At 46.3% G+C, this 25,255-nt stretch overlaps 1 protein-coding gene across 5 annotated transcripts in view; it reads right to left on the bottom strand.

Moving 5' to 3' along the window:
- Positions 1-25,255, bottom strand: part of Mgat5 (alpha-1,6-mannosylglycoprotein 6-beta-N-acetylglucosaminyltransferase) — a 281,462-nt gene that overhangs the window by 66,451 nt on the left and 189,756 nt on the right. For all 5 annotated transcript variants that reach the window (XM_029476546.2, XM_021156480.3, XM_029476555.2 and 2 more), the window contains 2 exons: positions 23,596-23,729; positions 8,960-9,093 (listed from right to left, as the gene is read on the bottom strand). In XM_029476546.2, coding sequence (XP_029332406.1) covers positions 8,960-9,093; positions 23,596-23,729 — 268 coding nt within the window. The remainder of the gene's footprint in view (positions 1-8,959; positions 9,094-23,595; positions 23,730-25,255) is intronic.

Raw genomic sequence — 25,255 nt, 5'->3', positions numbered from 1 at the left:
GGAAGTTCTCTGGCCCCAGGCTCCTCAGTCGTTGTTTGGGGCCTCTGTCTCCTCCACTTCCTTGGGAAGCACAGGTTCCCAAGGACTCACATGGACTCTCTATGCTGCTGTACTCTGTATCCTGTGTGGCCAGCTCCCGATGCCCTCCCTCCACACAGAGAGAGTACTGCGCCTTTTGCTCTCTCCACACCATTCTTCCTACATCAGCTGCCAAATTGTTAGAGCTAGAGTAATGGCGAAAGCCTCTGGGTAGATTACAATCACAACAGCTGTGTTTACTAAGAGCTAAGAATGAACATATCCTAGGGCTATTAGAGAGTGTGAGTGAGTGTGTGTGTGGGGGGGTGGGGGGGGGTAGGGCTGGGAAGCTTCTGGAAGCAACCCGTCCTCAGGATATTCCCTAGCAGCCTGAGCCTCCTGCCTCTCAAGCTGGTTTTGGCTTTTGGGAAAGACCTTCCGGAGCCTGGTCTCTGCTGCCCACCGTGGGCCTTTTCTCCCCCACAGCTCTTTTGTTATTTTTATTTTCGAGCTTCAGTGATCGACACACAGCTGGGCTGCTGCTATGCTACTTAGAAGAGCAGCTCAGCACTGAGCAGCAATGGCCAGTGGACCGGTGGGTCACGTGACTCCGGTGGCTGCTCTGCTGACTCCCTAAGCACCCAGAACAAAGCCTGAGAATCTGCCATTCATCATTCCAGCCTTGGGCCTTGTGCTGCCTCCCACAAGTGTAACTCTCCCTGCAGGAGGCAGGGTACCCAAACCCCTATCCACACCTTAAGGGAGACTGTCTCTTCTAAAGTCTCCAACACTTCATTCCATCATCTCAAAGATAGACATTTGCTCCCGGCGTCGAGAGTGCTTTGTAGCTTGTGAAGTTCCTACCAGGTGCTATCTGAGTTAGTGGGCAAGAACTCTTTATTTTTATAATTTTGGTTTTCAATATTATATTGACGTACTTGTGTGGGTGGAGGCATGTGGAAGACGATTTGACAAAGTCTAGGGGCCAGTTCTCTCTCGCAGCATGTGGGGCCACGGGCCTGAACTCAAGTACATGCTGGTATTACAGGTACACACCATCCTGTCTAGTTATGTGGTGTTGGGAATCGAATCGAGGACTTTGTGTACCCTAGGTGAATACCTTCTCAACTGAGCTGTATCCTCAGTCCTGAGAATCCTATGAGTAGTAAGAAAACCTAACACACATCAAGGAAGAGAAGGCATTGCTAGCACACGTTTACACACTGCCATGTATTCCTGTCATGGACTGGCTGTGCAATGGAAGTCTGTGTATTATGCGCAGTTGCTAATTCTGCGGCCATTTTAGTTTACACAGCCTGTGCTCTCTGTACAAGGGTGAACCCATCCAACAATGCATTCTCAGAATGTCTTCCCATGGTTAACTGAAGCAGGAGTCCATTTATTAAGTCATGCAACCTCATTCAACCCCTAACAATTATGCTATTGTTTCCACCCATTCTGCAAAAGAACTCAGGGACACAGGGAGTTGAAGTAGCTGGCCCCATTAAGAGATGGAATCCCACTGTCTCCAAGTGGGCACACTGGTACAAAAGGCAGGGGACCAATACCCTGAGCACTCCCAAGGAATGGCATGATGCCTGGTGCTCTCAAATAGGAAGGGAAAAGTTCCTTTATCCGATTTGTTAAGCCTCAACTTGGAGGCTCATAGTCAATTCTTAGTAGACCCACACAATCCTACTGTCAAGGCATTCCTTAAGTCTCTTATACTCATGGATGCTTTCTGGGCAGCTGGGTTTGTGGACTCTGCACCTGCCCTGCCCCACTTCCCTGCCCTCTGTCCCTCCCCCAGGCTCCTATCTGGCTCTGTCCTATTTCTGACATCCACAAGGCTGTCTGCTAGGCTACTCCCTCTTTACCCCGATTTTGAAAAAATTAGACAAAGCCAAGGAGGACTTTGGATTATAGCATTACGGACTCTGGGGATGGGAGAGAATAGGCAGACAGTTCACTGTCATTGTACAGAAGAAAAAGGTGAGGCCAGGAGACCAGTATCAGCCAAGGTTAGACAGCTGAGAGCACAGCCAAGTCTGCTTTTCCTGCCCAGGGCTCCTCCTGCTGCCCCAGACTGTCCACGGTCAGCATCTCCAGACTGACAGATGAAAAGGCCAGGGAGAATGTGTTCTTCTGCCAACAGATGACGAGCTCTTTAAAATGGAAGCAGAGGCTTGCTGAATTGGAATAGATGATTGGGAAAATGAGAGGGAAAAGGTTGCCTGATCTTCACTGGTCTTTCCATTGTATACTCAGGGGGGTATGTGCTGGGGAGTTGGGGGTGGTGAGGATGCAGCCCAGGCTGGCTTACAATCAGCCCACAGTCACTGCTATTTTTATAAGGATCCTAGACTGTAAGCTGTGCTGTGTCTGTGTGGTAGGTGTGTGTGGTTGTGTGTGCACATGCACATGGAGGCCGGAATCAGCCTCGGGTGCTGACCCTCAGATCTCTCCTCCTTCTGTTTTTGAGATAGTCTCTCATTAGCCAAGAACTCCCCCAGTAGCTGGAATCTACCTGTCTCTGTCTCCCCAATGCTGGAATTACAAAGGTGCTTCAACATTCAACATTTGTCTGGAACATGGGTCCTCTTGTTTGTGGAGAAAGTACTTAATGACTGAACTATCTTCCCACTTTCTTTTTTACTTATTTGGGAGGGCAGGGAGGGTGTGTACAGAGATCAGAGGACAAGTTGTGGTAGTTGGTTCTCTCCTTTGACCATGCGGGTTCCAGGGATCAAACTTAGCTTGTGGGCTCGACAGCATGCATCTTTACCCAATGAACTATCATTTCCATAGTTCCTTTTCTTTCTTTCTTTCTTTCTTTCTTCCCAGTTACCACAGGCTATTACTTGAGTTAGAAGAATCTACCACTGGGCCATACTTTTCTGTGTGCCAGGTAGAGAATGGATACACAGTACCTCAGCCTGGTGCGTAGCTGTCCAGAAAAGGATGCCTTCCTCCACCTTCTCCTTGGATACCTATGGGCTTCTGGTAAGCCTAGCGTCTGAAGGACCACCATGGCCAAGGTTCCTGTGATTGGCTTCTCCAAGGGCAAGGAGCTAGAGAGGATCTTCATCTTATACAGCTTGGGTTTTTTTTTGTTGTTGTTGTTGAGAACTGAAATCAAGATCTGTGATGGGGCTGGCGATGCGGCTCCATGGTTAAGCACACCTACTGCTCTGGCAGAGGACTTGATTTGGTTTCTAACACCCATCATCTTAGTCAGGGTAACTATTGGTGTGATGAAACACCATGACCAAGAGCAAGTTGGGAAGGAAAGGGTTTATTTGGTTTATACTTCCACACCACAGTTCATCATCAAAGGATGCTGGAACAGGAACTTAAAACAGGGCAGCATGCTGGAGACAGGAGCTGATGCAGAGGACATGGAGGGATGCTGCTTACTGGCTTGCTCCCCATGGCTTGCTCAGCCTGCTTTCTTACAGAACCCAGGATCACCAGCCCAGGATGGCATCATTTAGGTGTTTCTTAGTTAGTTTCTTAGGTGATATTCCCTCCCTTCAGATAATTATACCTTGTGTCAAGCTGACATAAAACTAGCCAGCACAGCCAAATCAGGTGCTTCACAGCCACCTTAACTGGAGCCCCAGGGGATCTAATATTCTCTTCTGGCTTCCTGGGGCCTTCATGTGCACACACCCACACATAAATACATGTATTTACATTTAATTTGAAAGCTAATAAAATAAATCTTTGTTTTAAAGAGACTTCAATACAGTCAATACAATCAATTCCTATTATCTCAATACATATGATTGGGTTGACACAAGGTGGCTGTCCATTTACCTCATTTATCTCTGTTATCTGGAGAGAAGGAAGTATGGTCACAGGGTTAACCTACTTACAAAAAAAAAAAGCATTCTTTTCAAGAATTTCAGTCTATTCTCTAATTATAATGGTCTTTGGTGGTTCATTAAAACCACACATTAAAAGCAGTTAATCCCTACTATGGAATCAAATGGAATTTCTCCAAATGACTCCTGTTCCCAATTCTGCCTGCATTTCAATGAAGCCAGAGTCGACCCAATTAGCAAGCCAGATAATTACATAGTCCTTTGGATGGGCCTCTATCTCCCACTCAGAGGTCACCCAGACTTCTTTCCTCTTTCCAGATTTATTTCTGGCTGTTTAAAGCAATGTTTCCACTGTTTTGAAATATTGCAATCATCACTGCAGAATGCCAGGGTGTTTCTGGGAGGGTGGGCTAAGTACAGTGTGGCTGGTCTTTGATAGCTCATAGTGACTGTACTGCAAGAGTTCCAAAGAACACAGCTAACAATTCGACATCTCAGGACATGTATGTGGCTCAGGTGGCACAGTACTTGTTTGCATAGTATGCAGGAAGCCCCGGGTTTCATCTCCAGCACTGCATATATGCACCATGGTAGTGAAACATTGCCATCTCAGCATTCAGGAAGTGGAGGCAGAAGGATCGTACGTTCAAGGTCATCCTTAGGTACATAGAAAGTTGGACACCAGCCTGGGTTGCATAAGGCTGAACCTGGAGCTCACCAGTTTGGTTAGACAAGCTAGGCAGTGATCCTCAGGACCCTCTCTTTCCGCCTTTACAGTGCTGAGATTACAGCTGTGTTCCACCTTGCACAGCTTTTACACCGGCACTGGGGATCTGAACTCAGATCCTTAAGCTTGTACAGTAAGCTCTTTAACAACTGATCCATCTCCCAAACTCCCTATTCTACATTTTAAGAAGACGCCCTGGCTGTTATATATTAAGAATGGATTAGGGAAGGATGTGTGTGTGTTGTGTGTGTGTGTGCATGCACATATAGAGGGAGGCGGGCTGAAGGAAAAGGCCATGTTAATGGTTGGAGCTGAATGTGTACACTTTCAGCTATAACCTGAGAGGTCTAGATAAGAAGTTTTCCACATTCAAGAGACATAGGTTTTCTTTGCTTGTTGCCAGTCAGAATATGGCTGTAGCAAGACAGGCCCTGGGATCCAGAACAGAAAATGATTTGAATGACTCCTATGGAGAGTTATCCACTCAGAAGAGCTGGAGGACTATTGCTGATTTGGCCACCAGGGATATAAGTGGCCAGGAGCAGTGGTTTATCTGCTATGCTAATATTAGCCCCAGGGCTCCTGCTAGATGCTCAGGGTACACAGGTTGATTGTCACATAAGCTTTGGACACAGCTTTGTACGTGAAAGGGACAACAAGGAATGGAGTCAAGAGAGGAGGAGGGCACAGCCCTGACTCTGGCTCTGCCATCTGAACAGACTGGTCATGTGGCTCCATCATTGTTAAGGATGACCAAAACAAAAAGACATCAGCAGGCACCACCTTCAATCATGGCTATGAAGGGCTCTAGGAAGTGGAAACATGCCCACAAACTGTCATAATGCTGGAGATGGAACGTAGAGTCTAGCAGGTGCTGAGAATTTAATCCAGAGCAGTTACCACTGAGTTATCTACATCCCCCTACTGGCCAAAGCCAGCTTGACACAAATCTACATATTACTGGGAAGAAAAGATTTGTCTCCATCAAATTTCCTGGTGGCCACACATCTGTGAGACATTTCCTTAACTGCTGTCATGTACACGGACCCAGCCCACTGTAGGCAGCACCATCCCTATGTAGGTAGACATAAGCTGTAGGAGGAAGGACGCTGAGCAAGCCAGAGAGGAAGCGGCATTCCTCCACCGTCTCTGTTTCAGGTCTGCCTTGGCTTCCCTCAGTGACAGACCCATAGGTCAAATAAACCCTTTCCTCCTTCAGGTTGTTTTTGGCCAGTGTTTTTAACACAACAACAGAAACCAAACTAGAACAATGTCATTTCACCAAAGCCTAGACAAGGACCCAGCTAGATGCCAGTCTTTGCTCATGGAGTTTTTTCTTCAGAGTGAGCTGAATTTTACTGACGTCTTGTTTCACTTCTCCACATATTCACCGCCAAATGAAGAGCCCCAAAATGAGTTCTCGAGAAATAAGTCAGTCAAAAAAATCTTTTCCTTGGAAACATGGCGACCTGAGTTGACCACCCAGAACCTGTATAAAAAAGCTGTGCACAGTGACACCCTTGTACACATGTCAGTCCTGGGGAGATGGAGATAGATTTCTAGGGTTTGCTGAGCAGACAGACAGCCTAGTGGAATTGGTGTGAGACTTAAAAAATTGCCTTAAAAAATTGAGGCATGTTTAAGGAATGACAGCTAAGGTTGTCTTCTGGCCTCCACACATGTATGTGCATGCTTCCTCTTTGTATCCACGTGTAAAGAGAGAGGTGGGGATGGGGAGAGGGGAGAGAGAATAGGAGAGAAGAGAGGAGAGGGAGGGAGGGGTAGCTAAGGAGATGGAAAAGCTGAGAAAACGCATCATTCTCTGAGGGAGACTGGGTTTGCCCAGGACATTGTAGAGTTCAGAGGGGAGCAGAGTGGTCCAGGAAAGGGCAGCCAGTAAATACCGTTTCCTCTGGAGGTCAGCTTGCCTTTGCCACAACGCTACCATTTTAGTACAAAAGCATTCACAGACAAAGAGTAGGCATGGCTGTTTTCCAATAACACAATAGGCCAGACTCTGCATGGGCCAGGGCGCACCGACTGCTGACACAGTTTAAAAATGGGCAGCTGCGTATCTTGCAGGCTGCTTGTATTTACCAGACGCTCACAGGCTTGACCATTCTTGCACGGGGAACCAGGTCTCACCATGGCAGTTTTTCACTGGCCCAATAATGCTATCAGTAATAGCAACATTTAGTTATGGTGTGAGCTGCACTACACAGCTTACATTTATTAATTCGTGTGATCATCACAGAAACCCTACTGAGGAGCCCTGTGAACAAAGTGAGCCAAGGGCTGGGTATGTGGTTTGAATTCCTGTACCAGGGAGATTGAGGCAGAAGGTCAGCCTGGATAATATGGAAAGACCCTGTTTCAAAATAACAAGGCTGGTCATGGTGGCTCTCAGGAGGTCCTTACCTCAACATCCATAATCCCAGCAATTTGGGAGGTAGAGGCAGTAGGACTGTTAAAGACTTTGAGGTCAGCCTAGGCTATATATATATATATATATATATAGTATATATACTAAATATTACTAGACTGACTTAGGCTATGTAGTATCTGGTCAGAAAGCAGACATTATGAACAGGAAGTAGAACAGGGCTACACATTCTCAAGGCCCTTCCCTACTTACCGGAGGCCCCACTTCCTAAAGGTGACAAAATTTCTCAAAATAGCACCACCAGCTTGGTATCAATACAAGCACATGAGCCCATGGGGGAAACTCACATTCACCTCCCAACATACTCTCTCTATTCACATACGATGAGAGTCATTTCCTGTGATTCTGAGTTTAGATGGCCACCTGCCACATGAGATGCTGGGGTGAAGTTTCCCACCCCACCATCTCCCAGCATGATGAAGGCACCAAGTATTTTGGATTTCAAAACTTTTAGTTAGGAATATTCAACTTGTGATAACACATAAGGAATAACCCTTTATTTTATGATTGCAGGGATCCCTAGACTTGGGAATCACTGTCAATGGATGCCAGATAATTATGCTGGGGAGCCTTCCTAAGCACTATAGGATGCTCACAATATCCTTAACCTGCACCCATTGGACAGTACTCCTGTCACCCAGACATGACAATCAAAAGTATCTGGAGATACTGCCAGGTTGTCCCCTGGAGGCGGCAGGCAGTGACACCATCCCTAGTCGAGAACTATTATATTATGATAGTGTACAGAATTTAGCTGTCTATAATAAAAGAGCATTATCTGGGAATAAATCAGTGTCTATAATAGCCAGTGGGACCAGCAAGATGACTTAGTCCATGAAGGTACTTGCCACTAAGCCTGGCAACTTGAGGTTGATCTCAAGAACCTAGAACTTACATGGTGGAAGGAGAGAACTCACTGCTCCTGCAAAGATGTCCTCGGGCCTCCTCATGCATGCATATGTCATTCACTCAAACATGCATGTCATTCACTCACATGTATGCATACGTCATTCACACACATACATGCATGTCATTCACTCACATGTATGCATACGTCATTCATACACACACATGCATATGTCATTCACTCACACATGCATGCATATGTCATTCACTCACATACAAAGAAATGAATACACAAGGAAAGAATTTTACCAGCTTCTTTGCTCTCTTGATATAGTCAGTATTGCAGAGCTAGAGGGTGGGCAACTGAATACTACATCGGGGAAAACGCCTGGACCTCCTAGCTGGACATGTCACAGATGTCCTCGGGGGTCAGTTCTAACTTCCTTCATGGGGTAGACACAAAGCATGAGATGACAGCTTTGATTATCCCAAGAAGGGTTTTACCGGACATTTAGGAAGTGGGATGTTTGAAGGTCTGTCCTCCAAATGCCTTTTAAGGTTATAAGATTGGCTCTCTGCAGCTGATACATTATATATAAAGAGAATGGTAACCTTCTAAACCATGCTCCACAGGGATTTTTTAAGGTATGTTTCATACTGAACTTGCAGATTCAGCTAGACTGGTTGACTGGTGACCCCTAGGGATCTTCTGCCTTTGCATCCATCTAGCGCTGCTAGGGTTGCAAGTGTGTGCCACCGTGCCCAGCTTCTTATGTGGTGCTAGAGATCTGAGTTCGAGTCTCCATGCTTGGTCAAAGAGCACATTATCCCCTGAGTCACTCCCTAGCCCACGTCTCACATCTAACATACAAAGAAGTCAAAAGTTTGGGGTAGAGTTGCTGTAAAGAGAGACAAGCAACCCCAGCCTAGGTTAAGATGCCAGCCAGATAGAACAACCGATCTCCTGAACATTTTTGTTGATGTCTAGTGGGCATAAGCCCTGGGCACTTGGTTTGATTACTCCCTGGATCAAAGCAAAATTAAATTACCTCACAAGCTTCCTTTCAGAGAGCTCGACAAGCAGGCGGGCTGACTCACCTTCCAGAAACTATCCACTTTGCCATACACAAGGGACTGGTTCTGCCTTTTGATCTCGTTAATGTGGTGAATGTCGCTGGAGTTCAGGTGCTGCTCCACCACGAAGCCCAGAAAGCTGTTGTCTGGGGTATGAGCTGATGTGGAAAGCAAAAGACACGGCTGTGAGTAGTTAGTGGGCACAGAGCAGCAGAGCCATTGCAGGCAACACAGGCCAGCGCTGACTACTGGCGTGTCTCGATATCATTCGGTTCCACCTTATCCAGGAGCTCACAGTCTATGCTAATCCCAGCTGTGTTTACCGTCTCCTCTCGGGGAAATGAAAACCAAGCAGCCTAATCTACAATCTCACCTCCACTGGGCTGATTCTCTGAAAAAAGATGTACAGGGGATGGGGGATGCTGAGCTGGGGGCGGGTGGGGATTCAGATGAGGGATGGGGGAAGCCAGCAAAGCCCAATCTCTGCGTTCCAGGTTCAGTGAGAGACTGTCTGAAAATATTAAGTGGAGTACTGGGGCTAAGCCTGGCAATTAGAGTGTGATCAGGTTGAGATGGCTCAGTGGGGCGTGGGGGAGGGAGAGGAGGAGGGCACTTGCCACATAAGCAAGGGCATCTGAGTTTTAGTATATTGCGTGCAGAGATGCTGGGTGTGGCAGTGTGCATCTGTAATCCTAGTGTTGGTGGGGAGTCAGGTGGATCCCAGGGATTCTCTGGCCAGTCAGGCTAGCAGAAAAAGATAAACTCAAAGGTTCACTGAGGGACCCTGCCTCAAAATAGATAATAGATAGGTAGATGGGGATGGGGGGAGGAGAGAGAGAGAGAGAGAGAGAGAGAGAGAGAGAGAGAGAGAGAAAATGAGAGAGAGAGAGAGAATGAGAGAGAGAGAGAAAATGAGAGAGAGAGAATGAGAGAGAGAGAGAATGAGAGAGAGAGAAAATGAGAGAGAGAGAAAATGAGAGAGAGAGAGAATGAGAGAGAGAGAGAGAAAATGAGAGAGAGAGAATGAGAGAGAGAGAGAATGAGAGAGAGAGAGAGAAAATGAGAGAGAGAATGAGAGAGAGAGAGAGAGAGAAAATGAGAGAGAGAGAGAGAAGGAAAAAAACTAAGGAAAGTGACTGAAAATAACAAACATCAACCTTCGGCTTACACACACACACACACACACACACACACACACACACACACACACGAGACGTAAAGTCATGGACTACACAGTAATAGTCAAATAAAGATTGTATAAACAACAGCTGTCCCTTGAGGCTCATGTCTTAATGACACCCTAGTCATCTTGGCTTGGTGAGTACAGACTGGGTTGCCTACACAACAGCCACACACTGCATTTCGGTACAAGGTTTCACTATGTAGCCCTGGCTGTCCTAGAACTTGCTCTGTAGACCAGGCTGGCCTTGAACTCACAGTGATCTGCCTGCCTCTGCTTCCAGAGTGCTAGGATTAAAGGCGTGAGCCACCACCACCCAGCAACAAGAGTAAGTCTCACTAAGCACCTTTAACCAACTGCCAGGCGTGACTGCCATTCGGATTTATATTGGACAGATGTGTGGACTGAAGACCAAACAAAAAGCGAGGGTCTCTGGAGTATAAACCTCTTTAAAATAAAAGCCAATTCCTTCAAAGCTGGGATGTGAATAGGGCAGACTATTCTAGAAGAAAAAAAAAAGGATTTTTTTCCCCTCTGGTCCACCCTACCTATGGGTTTTACAACTTCATCATATACCCAAGTGGGAAGCTATACCATAGGAGCCAAGAACATTTGTATTTTGGGACTATAGGTTTTGAAATAGTGTGTGTGTTGTTATGTCTATGTGTGCATGTGTGTGGAGGTCAGGGGACACTTATGGTGCCATTCTCCATGTGCTGTCTACTTTGTTTTTGAGACAGGATCTCCCACTAGGGTCCTCACTAAGTTCACTGACTATTTAGACTGCCTGGCAGTGAGCCTAGCAAGTTTCCTCTCTCTGCTGGGTTTCAAGCGTGTGTCCTCATGCCTAGCTTTCTATGTGGGTTCTGGGAATTGAATTCAGATTTTTCTTGTGGCTATCATTTTAACAAGTAGAGTTATTGCCCCAGCCCTGTATGATTTTCAAGTATGTTTTACCAGGAGGGAGCTATCTGATGAGAAGACAATTCTCTCTTGATTAAAATAGCAACCCTCATCAACCCTACCTATCTTGTTCAGATAAATTTCAGCTTGTCGGGGGATGGCTCAGTGAAGGTCACACACGGCTGATAAAAAAGGAAGCAACCCTTGTTTAGTCTGACTCAAAGAAAACCAGCATAAATAACAGAGACGCGAACTTCCCCAGTAATTGAGACTGGCCATTCGGTGCAGACCACATTCTGAAACTTCAGTCATGGCCATTCACCTTCCGGTGCTTACATGGAGCTAAAGCTTAAGCAAACTTCTCTTTTGCTTTGCTCTGGGTTTCTAACAGCTAAGGAATGCTTTGCCATTTATAGAGTCAGCCCAGAAGTTCTCTGTGTGTGTGTGTGTGTGTGTGTGTGTGAGATGGAGGGGTGGGATTTACACACAAGTGTCACTATATGCATGTGGGAGCCAGAGTTCAGGTGTCTTTCCCAATCAATTTCCACCTTATCGATTGTCCAAAACATTTACTGTATAGGTGTGTGCCTGCATGAGGCCAGAAGAGGGCATCAGACCCCCAAGAAACGGGGCTGTAGGAAGCTGCGGCTTGCCTGACCTGGGTGCTGGAAACTCAAAGAGCAGCACGTGCTTTGAAGCACAGAGCTGTATCTTTAGCTCCACCTGCCCCGCCCCTCACCCCAACACAGTGTCCATCACTGAACTTGAGCTGCTGCTTCGCTAGGTCTGGCCAGTGAGCTCCATTAATCTGCCCATCTCCACCTCCCTGAGGCTGGGACGGTGAGTGAGTGCTGCCACACCAGGCGTTTATATGTGGGGCTGAGGATATATTTTACTACTGAGGGAGCCAATTCCCAGCCTGCAGAGACCTTTTCAACCCATCAGAGGTGACCTGCTCAGAAAGAGACCCCAGCTCTGTTCTCATCCTTATGAAGAGTTAGAGAGGCAGTGCTGCAAATGCACTCTGTGGAGATAAGCTGGCTACACTAGCTCATCTCTAAGGCAGGGGTGGGGTGGGGTGGGGTGGGGGTGTGGCTAAGGAGGGCCACAGGAGGAGGGGCTAACAAGGGCTCTGACTGAGGAGCTGTGCTCTCAGTCAGGCCAATCTCTTATTCTATTTCTGTGTTTTTGAACACGTGCCCAGAGGCAAGAGCCATGGCTACAGTTAGCTGAAGAGGAAATTACTAAATAAATGCAATGGCTAATGAGAGACAAAGCAAGGGCTGGCTGCTAGCTGTTTTTCAGCTAGTTTTGCTTATTTTCCCTCCTTTTTGAAGAGTACAGAGGGGAAGGCACTAGAACTGGAAAGAACAGGGTCCTGGGAAGAGAGCCAGTGCATGCTAAGCACCCTTTCTTTTGTCACTCTGGGGCTCTAGATTTTAAGATGATAGTTTTAAACTTGTATTTTCAGAAAACGGTTGGAGTGACTAACACTCCACTCTTGGGATATTTGTCCTGTGACGACGCAGTTTGTCCATGTCCCTACACGGGCACTTACAACACAATGACTAAAGTATTTTATGGGTCTTATTATATGATATAGTATCTAAAACATAATAAAAGCAAGATGATTAAAAATCACAAAAGAAGAAAAATTACACATGTGTATTTTTTTGTGTGTCAAAGATTCTTTTAGCATTTAGCTTGGATGGTGAGAGAGGGAGGAAAAAAGTCTATTTTTTTTCCCTTTTGGAGGCAAGGTCTCCCATGACCCCCTATATAGGCCACTCACTATATAGCCAAGGATGACCTTGAACTTGTCCTCCTCCTGTCTCCATCTCTCCATTGCTAGAACTGAGGCAGTCACCACTACAACTTATGTGTTCCTGGTGATGGACTCCAGAGCCTTCCCTACCTGCTAGGCAAACATAGTAACTAAGCCACATCCCTGTCTATTACTGTGCCTTGGTGCAATCATATTTTGGTACTACATCAAACTTGAGGTTGTGTGAAAAACACATTACATCTAGAAGCAGCCCTCAATTTGCGGAACAGCAGCTTGCATGCTGGTGGCTGAGGACTTCACACGCTTACAGACACAACCACCAGAACACGTGTCTGACCCTTCTATGTCTCTAAGTCTAAGTAGCGCAACTTGTCACCAGAGCCTGGGTTTCTTAAACATGAAGGCACAAGAACCCCTCACTCAACACATACCCACAAGCAGGCGATTCTAACTGACCCTAGGCTCCCTGTGGCAGACTACAAGGAGCTGCCCAGCAGCTGTGTGCATCCTAGCATCTGTGGCAAAAACCCCACTCTCAACACAGAAACAGCATTCTTCCCTCTGCTTATGAAGAATCCGAAGCCATAGGCCTGGCTGATACTACAAAACATGACCTTCTTGGCTGTAGGAGAAAAGGCTCAGTGGTTAAGAGCACTTGCTGCTCCTGCAGAGGATCCAAGCGTGGTTCCCATGTGTGGCGGCTCACAGTCACCTGTAACTCTAGTCCAGGGAGAATCCATGCCTCTGGCCTCTGTTGGCACCTGTACATACACAGTATTTTACAAACTGACTTTTCTTCTGGCTCTAACCTCAATCCATGTTTCCTTTTGGCTTTGCCTTACGTTGAGAACACAGGCATCAGCTGTGGTTGGAAGGGCATGAGGACAAATATTTGCGTTTCAAAGGAAATCAGTAAAATTGCACTATAAATGAGAGTCAGGGACCGTGGCACTTTCTGGAATCAGTCCATCCAAGAAGAGAAACACATGGGAGTTCTACAAAAACCACCCTGATATCCGAGTTCCCTTTACTTTCCAAGTTCTGTTCCAAGCAAGTGTGACGGCAAATCCTGCCAACTAGAGGGGAGCTGGGGCCACCCAGGAGAGCAGCCTCTGGGCGACTCTGTGAAGAAATTTCTAGATAGCATAAGCTGAGGTGGGAAGCACCCTCCCATGGGCTGGGTTCCTGGGATGAATGGAAAGGAGAGACGGAGCTGAGCACCAGCATCCTCTCGCTCTCTCGCTCTCTCTCGCTCTCGCTCTCTCCCCCCCCCCCCCGCCCACCCCCTCTGACTGTGGTCAGTGTGAATGGCTGCCTCCTGCTCCTGCTCTCATGCCTTCCCTGCCTCAATGAACCCCACCCTACCCCAGCCTACCTCCACGCCGACTATGAGCCAAATGGAACCCTTCCTCCCTTAAGTCTCTCTGTTAGGTGTTTTGTCCCAGCAACAAGGAACATGAAGAACAGAGCATATGACAGCAACTCCTTCATCCCTCACTGCCACAACTCTGTAACAGATGAGGACACTGGGTTCTCACCAGTCTACAGGCCAGGAAGTGACAGTCCTGGGATTCTGAGACAGAACACACCTTCCCAATCCTAACGGACAGCATTATAGTATACATCTTCTTTTATGTGCCCCATGAATCATGGCAAATCATGTTCTACTGCAGTATAGAATACAAACCATGGTATGTACATTATATACCATGGTACATGTATATACCATATCACTGCAGTTTTGTAACAGCTTTCATAATATGTATTTGTGATCAACTTTTGGGTTTTTTTTTGTTTGTTTTGAGACATGTTTTCATGTAGCTTGGGTTGGCCTTGAACTCACTAAGTAGCTGAGGATGACCTTGAACTTCTGATCCTCCTGCCTCCACCTCCAGAGTGCTGGATGACAAGCACACCACTATGCCTTGTTGACGTTGGGCTGAGGATGGAACCCGGGGCCTCATGCATGCTGCTCAAGCACTCTACCAACTGAGCTACATCCCAGCCTCTCCCTGCTTTCTATAAAAATAAATGAAAAAATTCACAGTAAGGAAATTAACTTTGCTTTCACTTGTTTAAATATCCAAGGTCTGTTTTTATCCTGGTAAATCTTAAACACTTCTAAGATTTTGAGTTACACCCACACTACCTGTTCCCAAAAGCAGAACCCCAAGAACCAGCTTGGGCGGGTTCCTCAGCCTTCATAGCCACCAGGTCTGAGGGGTGTGAACTTCTCAAGATTCATCAAGTACCTATCTCTTTCCTCTCTACCTTTCATCCATAGCTCAGGCCATATTGATTTTCGCCAATAAACATGGTTTTCTTTCCCCTAAGTACAAATGCTTTAATTGCTTTTCCTGTTATAACTGAAACATGTCCTTAGTGTATAGCTTTTTCTTTTTTGTTATAGAGAAAGATATAAAGAAGTTACTTATGATCTTACTTGCGTTAAAATAGCTACCATCGGTGGGCTTTCTGTACCCTCTAGGCCTATGAGTAATTTTTAAGCTTCAGACTGAACTGGATACTGTTACATTCTCTCTCTCTCTCTCTCTCTCTCTCTCTCTCTCTCTCTCTCTCTCTCTCACATGTAATTGTACCTACATATGTGTGTATGCATAGATGCCTATGTGTATGAGGGTGTACACACCAGAGAGTGATCCTGGCTGCCATTTCTCTAGCTGTACAGTTATTTATATTTACATTTATATTTATATTTATGTGAATGAGTGGTTGCCTCCATGTACGCATGTGCATCACATGAATTTCTGGTGACCTTGGAACCAAGAGGAAAATGTTAGATCCCCTAGGACAGGAGTTACAGGCAGTTGAGAGCTGCCAATGGGTGCTAGGAACTCACCCTCGCTCCTATGTAAGAGGAGGAGGAGCTCTTAACAGCTGAGCCATCTCTCTGGCCCTCAATTGGTTTTGTTTTGTTGTTGCTTTTTTGTTTGTTTCATTTTGCTATTCTGGAGACAGGGTCTCTTAGAGTTCAGCAGGCAGGCTAGCCTGGCTGGCCAGTAAGTCCCAGATGTCCTCCTGTCTCTGCCTCCCTAGCACTGGGATTACAAGCACACACCACCACCTTGTGTGGCTTTTTAACAAAGGCTCTGGGGATTGACCTCAGATCCTTCTCCTTGCAGAGCAAGCACTCAATTGAGCCATTTCACCAGCCCATAATCTGGATTTTAAAGCTGCACAGAGTGAGTAGCTAGAATTTTCAAATTGTACCCAAATTTATATTTTCAAATGGTTATGATGCTTGGCTCACTGAGAGGAGGAGGAGGCTGGGCAAGATCTACAGAAACAGCAGTGCACAGTCGAGCTGAACTCCCAAGTGTCCGAGCTGTCCACAGAGGCACAGCGGACAGGGCTGTTCAAGTGTCAAAAAGCACTTTAGAGGGGATGACCTTGAGAAGAGGACCCCTCCTGAAGGCTGATCCTCCGAGGGAAGAGTCTTGGGTGACTCTGACTTGCAGGTCTGTATAGGAACAATCGTCCCTCTCATTGTCCTGGGAGTAAACTGTACAGAAGCACCCAACTTCCGACACAGCTGCCAGGTTGGCAGGGCAGCGGATTGGCAAAGTTCTCACTGGTGCCAGGCTCAAGTTAGGGACCCCCATCATCAGTCTCTTCTGATCATACAGCGGCTGTGAGAGCCCCAAACCCTAGCAGAAACCCAGCGAGAAAGCCAGTGATAATGGCCGTAACAAAGGAACAATCAATGGCCAAGAATCACTGTGGCTGGAACAACTCTTCAAGCCCTAAGAATAGCAGCTCTGTAGGAAGGAAAGAGGACCTCTCACTTCACAGAGCACTCTTAGGTCTGCAGATTTTTTTTTTTAAGTCAGGCTCTCATGAAGCTCAGACTGACCTCAAATGCCTTTATAGGAAAGAATGGTCTTCTCTGGTCCCCTTTCCTCCAGAGTGGACCACCACACCAGGCTTATCAAGTGCCGTGGATAGAACCCAGGACCTCCTGTGGGGTAGGCACTCTAGCAACAGAACCATGTCCTAGGCCCAGTTTTGAGTTATTTCTTACTCTTCCCTGACTTGTTACATGAGCCCATAACTAAAAGATATTACCCTTCGATTATATTTAGATTCACTCAGTAGATAATGCCTACCATGTACTAAGTTTCATTAATGAACAAACAGACAAACCCCAAAGCTTCTAACTATAACCCAGATGACAGGAAGGAGAGAGAAACAAAAGAAAAAGGATGAAAGGTTAAAGAGGCAGGGAGGCAGGGAAGGGGGTGGGGAGTGGGGCAAAGGAGCCACACTTCCAAATGAGGTCAGGGCAAATGACTAAAGGGTCATCTGAGTTACAGGTACGAGACAGTGGTGAAGTCAACGACAAGGAAGAGAATGTAAGAGTCACTGCAAAGATGGAAGTGTGTCTGACACAGTTGAAAAAAAATGAGGGAGGGCAGAGGGAAGTAAGGAAGAGAGTCAGTAAGAGATGGTGCCAGGCTCCCTCCCCAGGAGCCTGAGCTGTCTAGGATGCAAGATTGGTTCACATTTAAGTCACAGCCTTGACTCGACAGATACACAGACAGAATAGCTCTGCACATCTGACCTTACTTAGGGAACAAGGAAGGGCTCTGAGGCAGGGCTGGCAATGATGTCACTAAGACACTACTGAGATGTTTGCAGGTAGAGAACGAGGTCTGAGTGGAGGCTTGCCTGAGGTGGGTGGGAGCAGTCTCTATTGATGCTATTACTACTTTAAGCCACAGTCTCCAGGGAAAGATGGGGGCAGGAAATTCAATGCTATAAAATGATTTTTTTTAACCCTGGCCATCTTTACAGAAGCCAGATGACATTGTGAATGGTATTATGAGCTAAATTAGAACTATCCAAACAAGAGTTGAGAAATGTGCAAGTCACCGATCTGGGGGTTTCCTTTTTTAGGTGGCTCCCTTAAATAACTTCTCTATTTCACTTTGTGCGAGTAAATATTTTTTCATCATTTAAAAAGGTATAAAATACCATGTTTGAGAGAGAGAGAGAGAGAGAGGGGGGGGGGGGGAGGCAGAGAGACAGAGAGGTTGAGATCTTGCCTTCAGGAGTTTACAGCAAATGCATCCTGCAGTAGACCGAAGGCAGACACAGAAACAGTGGCTAGACAGAGTGAATCGGGACACCTAGAGATGGATATAGTTGGTTCTCTTGAGAAAACAAGATAACCCTTGAGAGGCAGAGCACAAAAATGTTATTTAAAGAGATTCTTGACTAGCACTGGAAATACTGGTAGTGTTGAAGCTTAAAAGGCAACGTGATTCATGAAGTAGAAAAAATTGTAAGGGGGGGGGCTGAGAACATGGGTTATGGATAAAGGCCATAACACAAGGACCAGAATGCAGGTCCCAGGATGGAAACAGAAAACAGAGAGACCTCTCCCCTGCCTGGATGAATAAGGTAGAGAGCACTGAGGAGGACTCCTGATGTTAAATCTTAAGCTAGTTGGGTGGAGGCACAAATCTCTCAAGGTTCCAACACTTGGGAGGCTGGGGCAGGTGAATTTCTGAGTTTGAGGCCAGCCTTGTCTACAGAGTTCCAGGACAGCCAGGGCTACACAGAGAAATCCTGTCTTGAAAAATAAACAAACAAACAAAAAACACACAAATCTTGTGTGTATACATGCTTGTCCATACAAACACACACACACACACACACACACACACACACACACACACACACACCAAGTACATATATAGGCAAAAAATAATGAAATGCAAAATTTTAGTATGTATAACTAAAAATATAAAAATGTTTATGAGAAAAAAAAAACATGGTGATGAATTTAGTGTCAATTCTGTTGCTGCAATCAAATATGCTGGCCAGAGCCACACAGGGGAGGAGAGGGTTTGCCTGGCTCACAGCTCCAGGTTACAGTTCCATCTCTCCAGGAGGATCAGGAGTTCAAGGTCATCCTTGGCTACACAGTGAGCCCAAAGCCAGCCTGGAATACATGAGAGCCTATTTAAAAAAATAATTAAAAGAAAAAAAAAACCCAACACATTTTGGCATTTCTCTTCTTTGTTCAAAGAAACAGTCTTCAGATGTAGGTCACCAGACCAGCCACAGCTGCCCAACACGCTGGTCTTGTCACATAGGGAGAAAGGGACCCTCTTGACCAGGGGATTGGAGGTCACTAAGGGCTGAGACTGGAGAGTAAGGTACAGACATGGCTTTCAATTGCCAAGTCCCCAGCCCTGGCATGCCTTGACATGATGAATGCCTCACAGTGCCTCATTTCCCAGCTTATTTCCATATTTCCTGGGTTGGAGAGAGCCCTGTCTGTGCAAAGTTCTCCATCAACTTGTTACCTCATGGGTTTCACCGCGGTGGCTGACGATCACAGGACCTGAGTTCTCATTAAGAGTTTGAGGATGCTCATTCCCTAATCCGTCATTCTGCCTGAATTTGCAGCGCTGTTTCCCCATTATGAACAGTTTCTTATCATCAACCATTTGATTATCTTCAAACATAATTTGTGCTAGGAAGGCAGGAAGATCAAAGCTGGGCTCTTCCCCCTTTATTATTCAGTAGGATGAGACGGTATCCTAGCAACTTGCAAAGGTGACCCACTCCATCTTGCTTGGCATATCGTCACACCACTCAGAACTCATCAACTGCTTTTTTCTTTTTCCCTTTTAAGACAGGGTCACATGTATCTCATGCTAATCTTGAACTTGCCATGTAGACAAGTAATTGTGACCATTTCATCCTCCTGCCTCCACCTCCTGAGTGCTGAGATTACCCTGTGCAGCACCACACCCTGTTAATGTGGCCCTGGGATGGAACCCAGGGCTTTGTGCATGCTGGGCCAGCACTCTCCTGACTGAGCTGCGTGCCCAGCCCCACTGACTGTTTTTCACTCATTTGACTTGAGCCCACTGTAGCCAGTGTTCTTTTGAAGCTGGTTGGGAATCCACTGAACTCCTGATACCACCCCTGTGGTCATTCCTGTCTCCCTTGCCTTCTCTACTTCACATCAGCAATCTTTCTCTAGGAGGAGGGTCTTTAATATGGAAAACGATGTTTGGGAAAAACCTGGTCTGAAGGCTTGCATTCTTATGACCCTCATCAGGCTGGCTTAACTTTTGGACCTTTTCAAAGCACAGAATTGAAAACATTTGTATGTGATGGTATGTGGTGGATGGTGGTGGTGTTACCATCTACCTGGTTTTCTGGAGACAGGGTGTCTTCATCAACCTGAAGCTGAGCAGACTGGCCAATAAACCCGAAGGATTCCCCTTTCTCTGCCTCCTTCCCTCCCCCAGTGCAGGGACTCCAGGCTTGTATCAACATGCCTGGCTTTTTACTTGAGTTACTGGGATCAAACTCAGGTCCTCAGACTTGCATGGTGAATCCTTTACCCATGGAGCCATCCCCAGGCCAATATTTCATTTTTATGACTTCACTAATACCCTCTACAGCCTGAAGATCACCCGAGGTCTCCACATCAACGCCGTAAATATGCCTTTCTTGTGTACAGATCTCTTGGCTCCTTTGCATCCCTCTGACAGTCTCAAATAACCATGTAAACATTCTCCTCTGCACTGTTTGCTCTCAGGGTTTCGGGTGGTTGGCAATGTTCTGCTCTGTGGGTTCTTTTCTTAAAAGGCATTCAACTGTGTCAACTCCCCCCCCCCCTCAGTTGAATCCTGGAACTGTATCCTTCTTCCAGGTTAAGAGAAAGTATTCTCTGTTTCTGGCTTTCACTACACTTTAAATAGAGAACTTCTTTCACTTGAAGGAAAGCCTTCATCCACATAATCCCAGCAGGTTTGCATGGAGCTGAGTCCCACTCTTCAGTCAGAGAAAACTCCATCTCTGCTCAGGGGCAGAGCACAAGGTTACTGCCATCGTGTCCCCGAAAGTTTATGCAAGCTCAAGTTTTACCTCCTGGTCCTGACACAGGTCCCCGCTTAGTTGATTGGCTGGCACTTCTTTCCATATTCAGGATTTCGTAGCAAAGTCAAATCCCAGGCAGACTTTAATCATGCCTTTCGTGCTGACAGCCATCTGTTACCTGGTGCGCCAAATATTAGTTTGTTCCCTGAACTGTGCCCCTGGGACAGGTGGCAATAACAGGACAATATAACTCCAATAATGATAATGTCTATCATATACACAGCATGCTCTCACCAAACTCTCTGGGCTCAAAAGAACATTTAGACAGGTAACTCTTCCCCCACCCCCTCTCTCTGTCCCTCCTTGTCTCTGTCTCTCCCTTTCTGTCTCCCTTTGTCTCTTTCTCTGTCTCTGTCTAACTCTCTCTTTGTCAGATTTTGTGTGTGTGTGTGCACATGCACAAAGAGATCAGGGGATAATGTCGGGCATCACTCCTTAGGCACCATCAACTTTTTAAAGAGACTGAGTGGGCTGGGCTGACTGGCTAGTGATCTTCCAGCATCCACCCATCTCTCCTCCTCCCCAGCACTGGGATTACAACTACACACCGTAACACCTAACCTTTCCCAGGAGTCCTAGGGATCCAACTCAGGCCTTCTCAAGCACTCTAGCAACGGAGGTATCTCCCCAGTCCATAAACATGAGTTGATTTTTAAAATGGCCACCTTGCCAGCTGGATATCCTTCTTAATTCTTTTTTTTCCCCAGACCTAATTCCCAAGGATTAGTCTAGCATGCTCACTAAGACATGTAGGGAACCCAACAAAGGCTCACCTCTGGGCAGCTGGGTAAGGAATTGAAGGGCAGCAGAAAGAGAAAGACAGCTTAAGCATTTATGGGGCCTTGACTCCGTCAAACAATTAAGACTGACATTTCAGAAATTTGTTTTAGCATGGAAACATCTACATGATATCATACTGATAACTTTGGAAAGGGAGAGCTCTCTATCCTTAGCCTTCAAACCAATGGTTTTATTCACTCGTTCTTACCTTTCAACAATAGAGCCTTCCTGTGCCATGGGGACTTAATCATAACTTACTAGCACAAACACTGTCTAGTATAGTACTTGGGTACTTGGTTTTACAGTCTATGGCTAATTAGAAATAAAGCAAAAGTAGGGAAATGGAGAACAACAGCAGGAAACAGAGGTGACAGGAAATGGTTCTCATGGAGACCTCTTCGAGCCCAGCAGCAGTGCCGGGGAGTGCATTGGTCCAAACACAATTTGTAACACCCATCCATTATGTCGATGACGGTCACAGACTGTCCCAGAGAGAGGTTGGCTCTGGAAGCAAGATAGTAATCTCCCCCTTCAGACCCAAACATGTCTAAGAAGAAGCTGGTCCTGTGACCCTATGGCAGAGAAAGGAGACTGGCAAAACAACCTGGTATCACGCCTCAAGGAGAGCCAGAGGGGGAGCCCTTTCCAGTCAAGGCTACTGTTTATTCTGTGCATAAAAATGTCTCAGGTGGGAACTGGCAGCTGTGAGGTAACTGTGGAGAGGCTCTTGGTTGAGGCCCCCGCAGGACTGTTTCTTCCTCAGCCAATTTCTATGGGGTGCTGAAGACCCAGTTTGATGACCATACCCGCTTGTTCTATCAATCAGGTTACTGCAGTTATCTACTGGATATTGTGTAAGTCTCCAAGTTGATGTTTTACAACCTACCTGCCTTTTTTTATTTTTTTTAAACTTTTGCTTGCTACATGCTAAATAAAGTCACTCATTTGAAACTAACACTTTAGCTACTGTAGGTGATTCTCTGGACCACACAGAAAAAGCCTTCACTGCACAAGCTTATTAAATGCCACACAAACACCAGCAAGGGCAGCAAAGTAGTCTGAGCTCAGTAGCTAGGCAGCCAGCAAAACATGAGACTGCATTTAAAAGAGTCCTAATTCAGAAAAGGCATGCGCGTGTGTGCTATGCATGTATATTCCCACATGTGGGCATATGTATGCATCTGGGCATGTATGTGTGTTTGCTGTGCAGGTAGAGGTGAGAGGTTTCTGTCATGTATCTCTTTCAATGGTTCTCCACTTTGTATGCTCAGGCAGCCTATCACTTGAACCAGAACGCATAGTTTGTTGACTCTAGTTAGGCAGCGCCAGCTCCACCCACTGGGCTGGGGGGGGGGGGCGTGGAGAGGAAGGGTGGGGACTGGGGCTGGAACTGTGGACATACCACTGTTCTTCCTTGGCATTTCTACATGTTCTGGAGATCAGAAGTCACAGGGCAAGTGCCTACTGAGCCATCTCCCTAGCTCTGAGATTACCTTTTCTTTTCAAAGTTTCCTGATCAGCCAGGCAGTGGTGGCTCACACCTTTAATCCTAGTACTTGGGAGACAGAGGCAGACAGATCTCTGTGAGTTTGAGGACAGCCTGGTCTATAGATTGAGGGACAGCCAGGGCTACACAGAGAAATCCTGTCTCAAAAAAAAAAAAAATGCTTCATGCTCAAATGATTAAGGTTGAACTGGGTGGAAAGAGCGGGTTGACATGGAAGACCTTATTCCTTTCCGGGATGTAACGTCCCCTTAGCAGCATGGATACGATGCTGGGATATGCTGAGTAAACTGCTCATTTGGAGGTGATCTGCAGCCTTTCCCATGTGGCTTCTATTGGTAACTTGGACTGAACACTCTTCTCTAGGACATTTCTAAATCTCTTCACAAAAAGTTTACGAGGGCTTTCAATTCCAACTACTGAAAAAAAAAAAGTATGCCCAAGGAAAAATTTCCAAGGCACATACTTTTTCAGGTAAGGGTTCTGAGAATCGCAACCCCAGATAAATGACTGTCTAATTAAACCTTTGCGCCTGCCTCCGGTAGCTTTCTGAAAGGCAGGGTCCACCCAGGAATACTCACGGAACATGGTGTAAAACTGCTGCGGGTTCAGATTCCACTTTCCCCAGGGGGTCTTGTGGCCTTTTGACTGGGCATAACTCGCATGATTGAACTCAGGTTCTGTTCCAAAGGAGTCTAGCACCCGGAGCATGCACCTGCAAGGAGAGCACTGCGTGTCACACTATAACCCCGATGGTGTAGTGCAAGAGACAAAAGCAAACGGACAAACACTTCAAAGTAAAATTGCCACTGGGAAGAAGCTTAGGTCTTATTTTCTTACTTGCTCATTTTGCAATTGGGTTTATGATTCTGGGAGTTAAACCCAGCTCCGCCTGCAAGCTAACTAAACTCTCTCCCTCTAAGCTACACCCCTGACCAGGTGGTTTTGGAGTCTTAACCACGGGAAGCATCCACACCTACAAAGAGGGTGTCAGGCATCCAGGCAGACAGAACGGGCTAGCCACTGAAGGCAGTCCAAATACCAGTGAAAAAAAGGTCCAGGGATGCTGGAGGGGGCCTGCAGGACTCACTCAGTGACCTTAGCACCTGGTAGGGCTGGGTACACAGCGCCTAATGAACATAATGAAAGAAAGGAAGCACCATTATCTCTACAGATCTTATTCTGCTTAGGGCACAGGGCATGCTGCATGGCTTTTAGCCTCTGTCAACCTTCCCATCAATTGTTTGACTTTAGATGATGCCTGTGCCACAGATACAAGTATCTCTTCATACTGGAAAGGCACTCCTTTCACTGGTATACTGATGTCATTTGAAGGCAGGGTTGGGGAGATTAATTAGTGATAGATGTGGACCCACAATGTCACTAGTGGCTTATGAGGAGATAACTAGTGACCCAAGGCAGAACTTTGCACAGTAGGATATGGCCTTCCCTGGATGGGGGCCACTCCGTCTTGAAGTTTTCAGCTTCTAACAGTGAGCAATAAATTCCATTTCACTATAAACGAGTCTGGCTCCAGTATTAGGTTGTAGTAACCCAAAACAGATTTCAATCTCATCTAGCAGATGGAGTGGCTTTTATATATCCAACTATAACATACTAGAACCTGATTGCTAGTTCGACTAGAAACTGATGCAGTACAATATAGTCTCATTGGTCTATTAAACTGAGCCAAACCTGACCCACCAGTCCTTAGTATAGCTGTGATCTAAGAGCTGGTTTTATATCCTTTGGTGTGCCTGGGTATGTGTTTGTTTGTGTATGCATATGCGCACAAGGGAGAATGAATGTATGTGTGTGGGGGAGGTCGGGGGTCAATTTGGGGACCTAGAATCTTCCTGTCTCTAACACACACACCCCCCCCCAGCACTAGTGTTAAAAGCATTTACCACCATATCATTCCAGCTTTGTCATGTGGGCCCTGGGGCCAGAACGCAGGTCCTGAAACACTGCACAACACTTCCTTACTGACTGAGCTCCCTCCCTAGCAAGCTCTCACATTCTCAAAGGATTTTAAAAGACACAACAGAGGAAAATTCCATGAATCTCACTCATATTTCCACAATGGGAAATAAAGGTTTGATTGGAACCTGGCCACATTCTGCTGCTGATAGTCTGTCTATAACTTGGAGAGTGTCTTCAAGCTGTGACGGCACAGCGGAAAAGCTGTGGCACATATGATACCTGCTTGCGCAGCACACACTAATCACAAGCTGGTTTTTA

This window comes from Mus caroli, unplaced genomic scaffold (assembly GCF_978045245.1).
Source record: "Mus caroli unplaced genomic scaffold, Mus_caroli_1 scaffold_1, whole genome shotgun sequence".
Taxonomy (NCBI): domain Eukaryota; kingdom Metazoa; phylum Chordata; class Mammalia; order Rodentia; family Muridae; genus Mus; species Mus caroli.
This window is presented reverse-complemented; position numbering and strand designations above follow the sequence as displayed.